Source organism: Morone saxatilis, unplaced genomic scaffold (genome assembly GCF_004916995.1).
Source record: "Morone saxatilis isolate NCDOM2014 unplaced genomic scaffold, NCSU_SB_2.0 Contig6, whole genome shotgun sequence".
In the NCBI taxonomy this organism is placed as follows: Eukaryota; Metazoa; Chordata; class Actinopteri; family Moronidae; genus Morone; species Morone saxatilis.
Window position 1 is genome coordinate 1,764,922 of NW_023340206.1, and position 13,508 is coordinate 1,778,429.

The 13,508-nt window shown below is 38.7% G+C and overlaps 1 protein-coding gene across 2 annotated transcripts in view; it reads right to left on the reverse strand.

Annotated features, from left to right (window-relative positions):
* Window positions 1–13,508, reverse strand: part of LOC118340148 (protein FAM184A-like) — a 53,931-nt gene that overhangs the window by 14,584 nt on the left and 25,839 nt on the right. For both annotated transcript variants that reach the window (XM_035678015.1, XM_035678014.1), the window contains exons 13-16: window positions 9,229–9,350; window positions 8,765–8,915; window positions 3,466–3,580; window positions 2,205–2,302 (exon numbers count right to left, since the gene is read on the reverse strand). In XM_035678015.1, coding sequence (XP_035533908.1) covers window positions 2,205–2,302; window positions 3,466–3,580; window positions 8,765–8,915; window positions 9,229–9,350 — 486 coding nt within the window. The remainder of the gene's footprint in view (window positions 1–2,204; window positions 2,303–3,465; window positions 3,581–8,764; window positions 8,916–9,228; window positions 9,351–13,508) is intronic.

The window sequence follows — 13,508 nt, forward strand, 5'->3', positions numbered from 1 at the left end:
TCAAGTTTACATCCGTGTCTGTCCAGACTCATATATTATATATGATAATGTATGTGTACAGTGGCAGTAGTTTTGGTTAAATGGAAGTTATCACTATTGTGAAATACTGTCATCAGTTCTTGAATTATGACAAATATTGTTTGTAATGTCATAGTGACCTTTGTCCACCTTTATTTTGTTTTGTTCAGTGGGCCGGAAATCACACCTACTGAACAGTCTCCTTTCTATTTATGTGCGTTGTTCTATGATCTCATCCAGGAGGAAGTGACACACTATTGAAAGGTAGTCGTCCCTTCATACACACATTGCTACAATCATTTTGTTCAAATGTTTCTGCCTGCAATGTAATTCTATGAGAGCTTAAAATAAGCCCTTACCACGCTGGCTCATTTCCGATATCATTTAACGAGGAAATGAGTGAAATTAAAGTAAATGAACCTAATGAATTGTTTCACAACGATGGAACTTTGTGAGCTGATTTGATAGCTTTATGAATCTTTTTATTATCTGTGCAGCAGGAAAAGAAGGATGATTCAAATAAAACCAACCATATTAGCACTCAAACACTTTTTCTTATACTGTTTTGCTCTATTTGTGTTTTGTTTTGTAGACCATCACTTATTACTGTGGCTTACTTCTTTCCTACACACACAAACAAAGAAATAATTAGTGTGCTGTAGACTAAATTGGAACACTGACTCCTGCACTTTTCAAACCATATGAGGGTATAATTTCCTCTCGGGAGGAAAAAACGTCAGGATAATGTTGTGAAGTAGAAAATTCCAGGACAACAAATCAAGTTCCATGTCAGAGACAATCTTCCATTTTACAGTCCTCATACTGAGCAGCTCATCTTGCACCAGAAACACTGTTTTAAAGACTTTTGCTGATCACAGACTGCTACACAAAACAAGCAGATGAGAACACAGTAAAAATAGGTACAGCAGCAGCACTGCTTTGTACCATAAAGCGCATTTTCACAGGTGCACAGTGTCACAACAGGCACATAATGAGCACATTTTCAACTGACTCTGCCCAAAGTTAAGGTGCTGGAACTAAAGTGTCTCAGCTCAGAGGAAACCGCAAGCGTGCATCGCTGCAGGGACGCCAGTTTAATCCCCAGCAACGGTGCTTCCAGCTTGCACGAGCGGATGTTATGGCTATGTTGAGTTCGGCTTCTGATTTTGAGTCAATTTTACAAAAATATATTTTAATCTCATTTTAGTGTCATTTTGTGTTTTTAATTATTATGTGTTCTAAGCACACTGAGGCAACAGCTGCTTTGATGTGCAGTTACAATGGTTGCATGTACTGTAGTTGTCTATGGTAAGGTTAGCTTAAAAGGCGCCATGAGCTGCGTTCAGAAGCTGTTACTCACTTTTCATTAAAATACTACTGATCTACTGATTAGAGCTGCAACAATTAGAAAAGCAATTGATTAGTTGGCTTAATTGATTAAGCGAGAAAATGATCAACAGAGTAATCATTAGTTGCAGCCCAACTACTGATATCTAACGAACACCAAAGACAGCAAACTCAAAGTAACATTCATGTTGCTGTTCCCACTAACTACTGTAAGCTTAAAGGACCAGTGTGTCAGTGGAATCAAACAGCGGTGTGTGTTAGTTGCAATGTGCAACTTCACCGCCCTTATTTCTGCCAATAGATCCTCCTAAATGTTAAACACTGGACCATTTTTGTTTTTAAGTGTGACCTTTTTCCCTAGTTTTTGTTTCATTTTCAACATGGAAAAAAGGTTATAAAGTCATATTTTGCTAAATTATCTCTCCGCTTTCCTTAACTGGCAGTGTTCACCAGTGGGAAGCCAGTGTGGGATTGTGGCCTTGTTGCTGTTTTGGTAAAACTGTTGTGTCCTGTCCTCAACTTCCTTGGACGATAGAGTCTGTGAGGTTTTACAGCAGACTGCATGGGGAGGGGTAACTGGCATCTTTAAATTACATGCAGTAAAGGGAAAAGTACAAATGGAAGGGGTACAAGCCAGAGTATTGTAACGTACTGCTGTGGGCACACTTCAAAAGTTACAATCCTGCTCTTATTTCCTTCTACAATATTCAGAAGAAAAACTGATTTTGGTCAAATTTGTGAAGGCGACTGTGACTGCAGTAAACATGACAAATCTGAAGCCACATAATGCAGACTTCATACACACATGCTTGGTGTGTGTGTGTGTATGTTAATCCTACCCTTATCTGGTGTTGTCTGGCCTCCTCCATGGTGCTCAGGGCACAGCAGTGAGCCTCCTGTAATCGATGCTCTCTCCTCTGATGTTCTCTCTGCATCTCTGCAAACACACACACACACACACACACACACACACACACACAGAAACATGTACACTCTGTTTAACGAGACAGATAACAGCCTCACAGGGGCTTAGACACACTGCTGGACGGCGTGTGACCAGATACCAAGCACATCATTCTATTTAATTTTATTAATTAAATAGAAAATATCAATATCCACAGTCTCCCCTAAACACAAAAATACCAAAAGTGGAGCATTTTTGTTTCAGCCCATCCTAAATTTCTGTTTCATTGCATCACATTTTTAAAGAAAGAACTGGTCTATTCCCATCATGCTGAGCTTGAGCAACCACGACCTGATCTCATGCTGTGTGCAAGTTATGATGAATGGTTTTCCAAACAACAGCACAGTGCTGTAATAGGAGCTGATTCCCTTGCTGACGTGTTGGAGATGTGATTGTTTGCATATAAACCCCAATAAGCGTGTGTCGACCAATGCTCTTCATCTAACAGCTCACTGTGGCTGTTTCTGCTTAAAGCTGCAGTAGGTAACCTTTATTAAAAATAACTTTTTGTCATTTTTCTAAAACTTTCACTTAGTAGTACATGAGAGAGATCATTTATGAAAAAAAATCAGGTTCCTCTGGTTCCTCTTAGTGCTTCTAATGGCATTTGCAAGAATCCACGAAAACAACCAACTCAGCATTAGGACATGGGGTGCGAGCTCTACCAGGTGAGCTACCAGGACCATCTGCAATGGTCTTTTGACAGGGCTCCTCAAAAAGACCATCAAAAAGCTTCAGCTTATTTAAAATGCAGTTCATAAAAGCTACCACAATAGTTTAGAATTTATTACAAAATGCGTGTTATTACATAATGAAGTAAAAATGTATTACATTTTGTAGAGTAATTACATAATGCTGTGTTATTTCATTTCATTTCATTTTAGATAGGACAGATGAAGATAGACAGGAAAGGGGGGGTGTGAGAGATGGGTGGGTGGCTCACAGCAAAGGGCTGCAGGTTGGCATGGAACCCAGGCTACTGCGGTAAGGACTGAACCTACATGGGGCGCGCGCTCTACCAGGTGAGCTACCATGCGCCCCAAGGAATGTAACTTTAAGCTACTAATTGTTGTCAACAATCGGCCTGTTCTGGCTGCAGTTCCCGCTTGGGAGGACAGGGGCATAGGCCGGCTTACCTTTCAGCTGTTGGGTCAGCAGCTCCCTCTCCTGGCTGAACTGAGACTGCAGCTGCTGCAGAGCTGACTGGGACTGAGACAACTGCAGCTCCAGGGACTGCTTCAACAGAGAGATCTGACAAGAGAGAGAAGGAGAAAATACAAAGAGCAGCAGATAAAATGACTGGTTCATCATCAAGCAGAGCAGTCATATAAGTACCAGGCTTGCTGACAGACAACAGACATGGACAGGTCAGTTTGCCCACACCCTCGACATAAAAACAGTAATTACACACTGAGCAGCACTGACAACGTGTTCTCTATCTCTCACTGGCTTTGTTTGTGTGCAGCAACTTCACACTCAATTTCTTCTTTTGAGCAAATGGCTTCAGTCGTTTAAGAAACATGAATCTCTAGGAAAAAACACGTTTAATTTACTGCATGTGTAATTAGGTCAACATTAAAAACATCTTTGTGTTTCCTCTTGCGTCTGTCTTTCCTTCTTTAATCCTCACATGAAAATGTTTCTTTACAAATTGTTTTTACTTCAGTCGAGATTTTTTGACAGCTACTCACTGGTAATGTTATCGACATATAACACTGTGAGTGCTGAGAGCAGCTCGTCTCAGTGAGCCGACAGCCTGTCAGGCGGTGAGTGTCAGCACACGCAGCCAAATTACAAAAAGCCAAATAGTGTAAGTCCCATCAGAGCACACAAAACAGTTTTGTTTAGAGGAGATACTGGAACTATTAGGGGCCTAAGTGAACTCTCTCAGCATGACGGCTCCGGTCCTCCACACGCCACTCTTCCTCAACCTCCAGCAGTTAAATCCCCGGCAGGATTTAGCGCCGTCGGAGTACTACATTAGTGACTGCAAGGTAAGATGGATTTAAAATGAGAGGATGAGGAGCAGGGCTGGGATGAAGGTTGTGGGGTTTTGCCCTGGATATGGATTTGAAAAGACAGACAGATGACCTATACAGTATATCCTCCTCCTCCCTTCCTGTGTGCATCTGTCTGCTACAATGAATCATTTTTACATTGGCAGAGAAATAACTGGGCATACACGATTAAAAAGGTGGAAATACCTTAAACAACCTGCAGTGCATGTGTCTAACCCTTGATGTCTTAATTAAACACACTCTCATGCGCACACAGCGACACACACAAACTGCAGCCTGTGGCTAGAACCTTGTAATGAAAATATCTTAATGAAAAAGAAGTCATTATAGATAAAGACGGCACATCCACCCACACACACACAAAACAACAGAGACACTTCGCTCAGTTAGGGACTTTAATATCCAGTAAATCATTTCCCTGCCACTTAAACAGCACATCAAGTGTGCAAGGCTAGTGCCTGGTTTGACCTACAGACACCATAGTACTATTTTTCAATCGGGCATTTTTTTGACGTTTGACGTTTGGTTTCTTTACCTCAACATTTTTTTAATGTTCAGAAATGGATACATTTTTATGTGCAAACATTTCTTGGAGTCATTACCTCAACACTGACCCTGAAATCACAGTTGAAGAGAGACTTACCACATACAGAAATGTCAAAGTCAATTCTAAAGAAGGAAAAAGTTTGAAGGGATTCTATTCTGACTGGGTTTTATTATTTGCTGCTGCTTTCCTTATTGTGTGTAGTGAATTCTGCCATTTCCCACTGGCATTAATAAAGTTTGTCATTTAAATTTGGGGTGACGTCACCTGCTCACATGGCGAATTGAGGATACAGTAATGTACATTTCCACAGCATGACATCCATCAAACAGCAAGCCGTGTCACACCCACTACTCTCATTTTTAACTCAACTCAACTCAGTTTATATAGCACCTTTCATGCAGCCCAAAGTGCTTCACAGAGCAGGATTAAAACAAAAAGAAAAAACAAACAACAAAACAATGAATAGAATTTTGTAAGATTTAAAAAATACAGCTTTATAACAATAAAAAATTAAAATAAATAGACAAAGGATAAAAAATAAAAAAACAGGTGCATTTAATAGTTTTCACTCTGCAATCAATACAAATCATATATACTTTTCCCAATTAGTGTTAAGCTACTGTCAGTGAAACTCATCACTTTCACATCAAAAGCCCACCAGGAAAGCAAGGGATAATCACATTTAAACAGCTGGAAGCCTTTTAATGTGAAAGAACTGTGCAGGAAATGTTGAGTTTCATGGACAGTAGCTTAACACTGTACAAAATAACAGCAAAGCAGCTGCCAATGGGATTAATTAGTGAATGAAAGTAGTGTTTCAGTTAAAAACGAAAAGCTCAGAGCACCATAGTGGTGGCTATGAGGTGATTCTGTTGTGGAAATATGTGTTTACCTGAATTAGTAAAGAAACATGGAGGAAGTGTTGTTTAATACCAAAAAAGTGGGGATATGTTTTACAAAAATGTGATAGAATATTAATAACAAGGGAGATTAAGAATAAAAGTCTCTCTAATATAAGCCTGTTTGGAAATAAGGGCCTGGTTCTCTTTGTAGTTGAGGCTATTTGGGAAGCTACTGCATCACGAAGCAGCTACACATTTTTTTAATATAGTTGATAACTCCATCATACAAGACACTTTCTGTTGTCACTTTGACAGCTGTTAGTTTCAATCATGGATCATTCGTGAACAGTACGAGCTGCTTGACTCTTGAAAATGTAAAGTGACGTGTTTTATCTGAGGGGAGTGCGAGTGTCTCCCTGCGTCGTATTCGAGTCTCATCTCTGCTGGTGTTTCAGTAGAGCTGAAAGTAGGTCAATACAGTGCAGATCACTGTAGTTATACCTGTTTCCATTTGTCTCCACATCAGCCTAAACTAGCAGAATGGCTGCTGCCTGCCTGTTCCAACATGCTGTGTATGCATGCCCACATGTAAATATGTGAATATTTATATTATGTACATGAATGCCTACCAGTACTGAGGTAAGGGATAAATTCATACTGTAGAGTGAATTACCTTGGTTACCTGGTTGGGTGTTAGTCTACAGTTTTAACTGATAATGAAGGGTGTTCCACAGGGTTCAATTTTAGGTCCACTTCTTTTTACTATTTTATTTTTTTTATTTTTACTATATTTCACTTTTAACTAACTGCTATATATAATTACATGTGGATGATAAAATATTGTATTGCATTGCAGATTCCATCCAGCTTACTGTGGAGAACCTACAACATTCTTTTAACAATTTTCAAACTGCACTCATTAATCTTAAACTTGTATTCACAGAAAACTAAGTTCATGCTGTAAGTGATATTGTTAGTAAAACTTTTGTATTTCCACTGTACAAGGATTCAACTTCTTAAAGCAAAAAATGGGTAAGTGTATTTCCTATTTTGTTGAATACTACCTTAAGATCAGTGGTATTCTTTCAGCATATCATGGTCTCTATTGTTAACACAACAATAAACAACAGTTCTGACTCTATTTTTCCCAGTTTTTCATTAAAAAAACTTAACAAACAGACTGGCTTTCTTAGAACTTAAAGCCGTCTGTAGCTGAATTATCCCGATAATTTATAATAACATGAAGATGAATAGTATGTATGCACAAATAGTAATAATAACATACTTAAGGGCGCATACATGCACAATAATTAATTTGGTGACGCTCTGTACAGCACAGACTCATATACACGAACTTCAGAGGGCTTTGTTCTCATGTAGCTAAAACTAAAAAAAGAAAAGAAAAAAGCACAATGCAGCGAAGCCCTTTGATGAGACAAAACACACATGAGGCATCACAGACACACACTCAAACACACACGTACATACGCACACAGAGTGTAAGCTCCTTAGGTATTTGGTCTGTGACATTGTTTGATGTTTATTTTCAGACACATGCAGCATTTTGTACTGACTCATATTCACACAGATACCAAAACCAATGTAGCAGATTTAGATAAGGCTCACTAAAGAAGCCTTTATGGAATTATTTTTTAATGATTAGACCAATTTAAAAAGGGCCCACCTTGTCCTCACTGTCTTCCAAATGTTAATGTCACACCTAAAACTGAAAGCATTAGTCAGTTAATCAGTTAGTTGATGGATAAAAAAAATTGACACTTTGTAGACCCAATCGATTCATATAATTTATATAACTGCAGATTTATCGCTATCCCACACCCTAGCCACATCATAACAATTTTTAAATTTGTATTTCTTTTGGCTTTATTGCTGAAAACATCAATGAATGATCTCTGATTGGGTTTGATTTTTAAGAGCTGAGCCAAAATTTTTCAAATCGACTGGACCAGGAGAGAAGAGACGGACTCTCTGTTTTTGTCGATGATGATTGGTGCTCTAGCGCAGTCAAAGTGGATGGACAGTTTATTTTTATGTGAAGCCATATTATCATTACTATGTTGTTGCTACTGTTTACATTCCTCCAGACGCAAAAGCACTGCAGAATTATTTCCTAGGTGTATATATGTGTGTGAATAACTGTATTTATTGGTCTAGGCGAAATCAGGACGAGCCTCTTTGAGGTTTCAGTTGTGACTTAGCTGAGCTCGGAATTACCCAGAGGCAGTATGCTCAGCATGGTAGGCTACATGAGTATAAGTAGACAAGTGTCTGAGCTTTCAGCCCAGCATCAAATGGTTCTCTCTGTTGCTACAGAGCTTTAATTCTGACCTGAGCAGCTCTGCTCATTACCACTTTCACTCCCATTACAAAAATTCTTTAGCAATGTAGCTAGAAGGAGAAGCCTATTATTTTCAAAAGCATCAGATCTTCTTCTGTGTGTTATGTGTATGTACAGCACATATGTGTATAAGGATCACTTGGCTGAGAGATGTGGCTTTGGGAAAACCTAATTAAAAAAACAGAAGCTGTTCTTTTCATTCTGCATCGCTCTGAAATTGGTAAACGGGATCAGAAGTGAAATCCTTTAGTCTTTTCAGGCCCGATTTATTGTTGTTGTGGGAATTATGTAAATTGTAAAGGTGAAGTGGTTGTTTATGGCATCAGTGTTAATCACATTTACAGACACAGTTTGAGGCAGCAAAGCCTGTGAGAGTGTGCGTGTGAGATAGATCTCTCCTCGGACAGACACTATTCTTAATCCAGGCTGTCTACATCGAGTGGAGCTGTCAATCAAAGTGGGTGGATGGGGGCGGTTAAGGTCAGGTTTGGGGTGCCCCTATTTCTATCAAAGCCAGGGAATAGATAAAAATCGCTTTCAACCACAGTCGCCCTTGGTTTAAATGAAAGTTTTGTGGTCAAACTACAGCTCCTAATGATATTTGCAAGAATCCACCACGGCAGAACTAAAAGGGCCCCAACCAAACTGTGTATGTGGATTGTGTTTTACCTGTTCCAGCAGGTCTTCCACCTTCCTCTGCCAACCCTCTCTTGTTGCCATCATCTCCAGTTCTTTCTGCTGGGAGATCTGAGTCAACGTCGCCTGTTTGTCTGCTTCATACTCCTCAGTCAACTCCTCCTTCAAAAGACGCACCTCTTCCCTATATAGAGACAGGCAGAGTGTTACATTTGATTGCATTTGTGTCCGTGTGTGCATTGTGCTTAAAGTCCTGCTAAAAGTTACCTGTAAATATGCATCTATAAACTTGGTGTGGATATTGTTAATTTCCTCTCCGTTCCTATTAATATCTATGCCTGCTTTGTCAAAACAAGTCGACTTGTGATGCTAATAACAAGTATGACTGTGAAGCGGAGGGGGTGAGAGATGACAGTGATGAATGAGACAACAAATGGAAAGAGCAAAAGCACAGTCTGAGACATACGAGGAGAGAGCTTTCTTTTTGTTTTCTTTACCGCAGTGCATCTCTCCATTTCTGGTCCAAGTCATCTGCCATCTTGTCCATCTTCTGTTTCTCTTCTGTTCTGATGGACATCACTCTGGCCTCGTGCTGCTGTCTCTGTGTCTCGATCTCCTCCTATGAACACAAAAAGGCGCAAATAATTTAGCTGCAATACTGAGTTCGATCTGCTCATTACTGTAGCTTTCTGAATCCAACAATTCACACATTCACACACACCTCACACAATAATTGGCCAAACTTGTGGAGGTGAGATGGGAGCCAGGGTTTGAACTTTTCTCTCTCTAACTCTTGTTTTTTCATTCTTCACACAAGTATTTCTGTCGCTTTTCATGAGAACAACGGTGAGACCGTCTGAAAATATGCGCTGTTGTTCACGCATTTAATTGATTATTCATTCTCAATGATTGCCAGCTTTTCAGTTATGTATTTAAGTCCACATCTTGTTTTTTAACTGAGCCGTTACAGATAATACTTCTCATCAGGCCAAAATATTCATTTTTTTCACATTATTTTTCAAGTTAAGTTTCAAGATAATAGCTGCTATCTTTTGTTTTTTTATGCTGTTATCCCAAAATGTTATGCTTACGTTGTCTCAACATACTACACATAGTGTTTTTGTTATCAGGACCTAAATGTGTCATTAGAGTATCTCAAGATAATGGCTGTCCTTACTCACTGGTGCAGTCACAATCACCGTTTAATGGCTTGAAATCATGAGATAAATAAGTCTGTATATTGAGATAAGAGTGTAAGTAAATATTTTATACTTTAATTTAAAGGGGTAGTTTGGGTTTTTTGAAGTGGGTGCGAGAGGTCTTGGATTCATATTCTGGACGAGCCCCTATTTGTCCAGCACTTAGGCTGAGACAAAGATGGAAGACCAGATGAGTTACAATTTGAAAGCAATTTATTTACAAAAATAATGATAAAGAATGGGAAAAGAACATGAAAGTCATTAATTACTAATGTACAACAGCGATGGAAGAGGGAGAGAGATCTCCCATGGACTGTGGTGAGCATACATACATACATACAACCCCACTTCAAAAACTAAGGACTCAAAGTCCAAAGGGTAATAGTGTATGAGCCTAAAATGTATATATGGTCAAATAAAGTGATGGTTATGTTATAAAGTCTTTTGCAGAGTCCTAAATCCTAAACAATAAAAAATTTAAAACTATTACACATTTCATAAAACCTCAATTTGCTATCCCAGATGCAGAATTTCAATAGCTGAACGTTGGATGACTCATGATGCCCACCTCCACATCTATTTATAATACCTTGGCTACAGGGCATTTATAATGTGCTGGTTCCGAGGCAGAAACTAACTTCACCAGGTCAGCTGTTTCCAGCTGCCGAAGAGGCTCCGGGGTTTATCTGCTCATGACTTCATTAAAAGGCCTAAAAGCTCTTCTCTTCAGCTCTGAGGTAAAGTTTTGCTTGAGTGGTTAAATCCAGACTCGTCTGTTTAGGATCACAGAAATTATGTTCAAGAAGACATTTTCCATTTCAGTGAATGTAAATATGCTGAAAAAGAAAAAAAAACTGTGGTATTTGTCATCAGTGTCGTGTCTGGTAGGGATGTAGGGAGATTCACATCTGCATATTCTCAGTATCAGTATCATTTTCTTTAGTGATATTCCAGAAAAGGTTTCCACAGTACATATTAATAATATGGTGATATGAATATGTTTTAACAAACATCTGCCAATTGAAAGCCAGATACAGTATAATCTGCTGCCTTTGACTGTTGCTGACTCTCTGTAGCCATTTTTCATTGTTTTAACACAGTGTTATCTGGGGTTTGGATATTTATAGTTTGGGCCACGCTGAGCTGGATTTCTCAGATAAGGTGACTAATGGTCTCGTCAGCATTTGAGACAAAACAGAAGAAGCACTCAGTGGAGATGAGTCACTGTAACTGAGCCTTGCAATTTGATGATAATAATTTGAATAATTTCATTGTACTGTGACATGTATCCTGATTGAGTCATAAATAAATGATATTTTTGAAGACAGAAAAATCTGCAGGGCAGACTGTGACATATAAAACTGGTTCACTTGCAGTAGTTTGAGCCTTCAGTTGGATTGGCATGTTCATCCAATGATATGTCAGAGCCTACAGTCATTCAGACACACTCACCCAGCATTTCAACCATGTCTTTCTTAATGCTAAAGGTGGAAAAAATACCAATACATCAATGTTAAGTATATGTAGGGTTGTAAGAAAATAGCAATACACTTCACACTATCACTATCGTGATATTTTGTTTTGTGATGTCGCATTTTGTGTTTAAACCCCCAACAGCTAGATAGCAGTGTTGTAAACATACACTGCTATGATGTTGGATGTTACAGGGGCTGTGATGAATTCAAATGCAGATCCCACTGTTATGGTTGCATATGCAAGTTTTCTGTAACTCCAAATATTGACTTGCTCATAATATCGCAATATACTGAATTATAACCCCTGTATTGTGATATGTATTGCCGGATTTTTAGCAACACATAGCCCCAGTAGAAATGCTGATTATTATAAGTCAAATGGAAGTAAGTTAGTAAGTATAAAGGTTAACTAAGTAACTTACTTAAAGGTCCATTTAGGAGGATCCTTTGGCAGAAATAGTATATAATATTCATAAGTATGTTTTCATTAGTGTATAATCACCCAAAAATTAGAATCATGTTTTGTTACCTTAGAATGAGCTGTTTTTATCTACAGAGGGAGCGGGTCGAATGACCATGTTTGTACAGTAGCCCAGAACAGACAAACCAAACACTAGCTCTAGATAAGACCTTTTACATTTTTTTACGAGTTTAACGGCCACCATAGTTTCTCCTACATACTTGGAAGGCGAGCAGTATTCAGTTAGTTGCAATTTGCAACTGCTGCTGGATAGCAATATATCATACACGCTGGTGCACATTTTTAAATACACATTCTAACATTTCTAACAATCAGTGCTGGATTATTATTATTATTATTATTATTATTATTATAAATCACTTTATATTTTTTACAATTTCATTTTATAAATTGACAAAAGTTTAACTGAACTTTTTGGGTTCTTTTTACTGTCCTCTTATAAAAGTGATAAGCTGCTCAAGGGTTCATGTCCTTTGAAACAATAGCTGGTCTGAATTCAGGGCTCGGCCGGCTCAGCACTTGTGTATTTCCTGCAATGAGCTCAGTGTGAATACAAGATACAATCCTGTGTTAGGCTTGGCTTTTTTAAACAGTCCAAATCCTTTCTTTTTATAGAAGCCAGGCTGTGGTGGGAAAGCAAAGAGCACCACTCTGCAATTTCATCTAATTATCACTCCTCATTCAGCCTCCCTGTCCTCTTTTATCACCCCCTTTCTCTCTTTTATTTGGCTGACTTTATTCATTTTTTGTGCGACTTTCCACCAGCTGTGACTTTTTCACTCATTCATATTCTAACTTGCTCTTTGAGTGTGTTGTTGCTGACTGGGTTAAGTTAAATTCATTTGCTTAATTTTATTTACATTCCAACCTGTTTTGTTGTCATATTTTGATTCAATTTCCAACAACTGCCTAGATATTACAATTATTATTTTTAATATTAATAATAATATTAATAAGAACAACCAGTTTCTCTCTCTCCCTCTCTTACACACACATAGACCATATTCTCTAACACACACACTCTTCCCACTGCTCATACCAGCAGGGCTCTTTTTAAACACAGGACCACTCAACTCATGACAGCCTCATCATCATTATCTCACAGCTGGCCTTCAGTACTGCACTTATTTCTCAGTTAAATCTCATTTCCTGCTTTCAAAATCTTCTTCCCCTCTCCCACCGCTCCTTCCTTCCTCTTTATCTCACTCTTGCTTTGCTGAAACTTCAGAGGAGCTAATTACAAAAACCATCAGCAACTCAGCAATTGAAGTTTGTTTGATTGGCTGACCAGTTGACATCAGACTGTGTGACCGACTTTCTGACTCACTTTGACCTCCTACTGTAGGTGATAAAGCTAATTACTGGCTGACAGGTTGACTGGCTGAAGTCTATTTGAGACAGATTTAAGATTGCACCCTTAACCCTGACAAGAACTCTACTTTCTAATTCAAATGCTCTCGAAGTTAGGGTTATGTTGTGGTTAGGGTTGTGTTGAATAAGGGGACTGGCACCTTTTTTGGTCCAATTCAGGCACTGCCTATAATACTGAGACCATTTTCACTATGGATACTGGCAATAGGGCCAATATTGGCCTAATGCATATCGCTATTGTGTCAGTATCG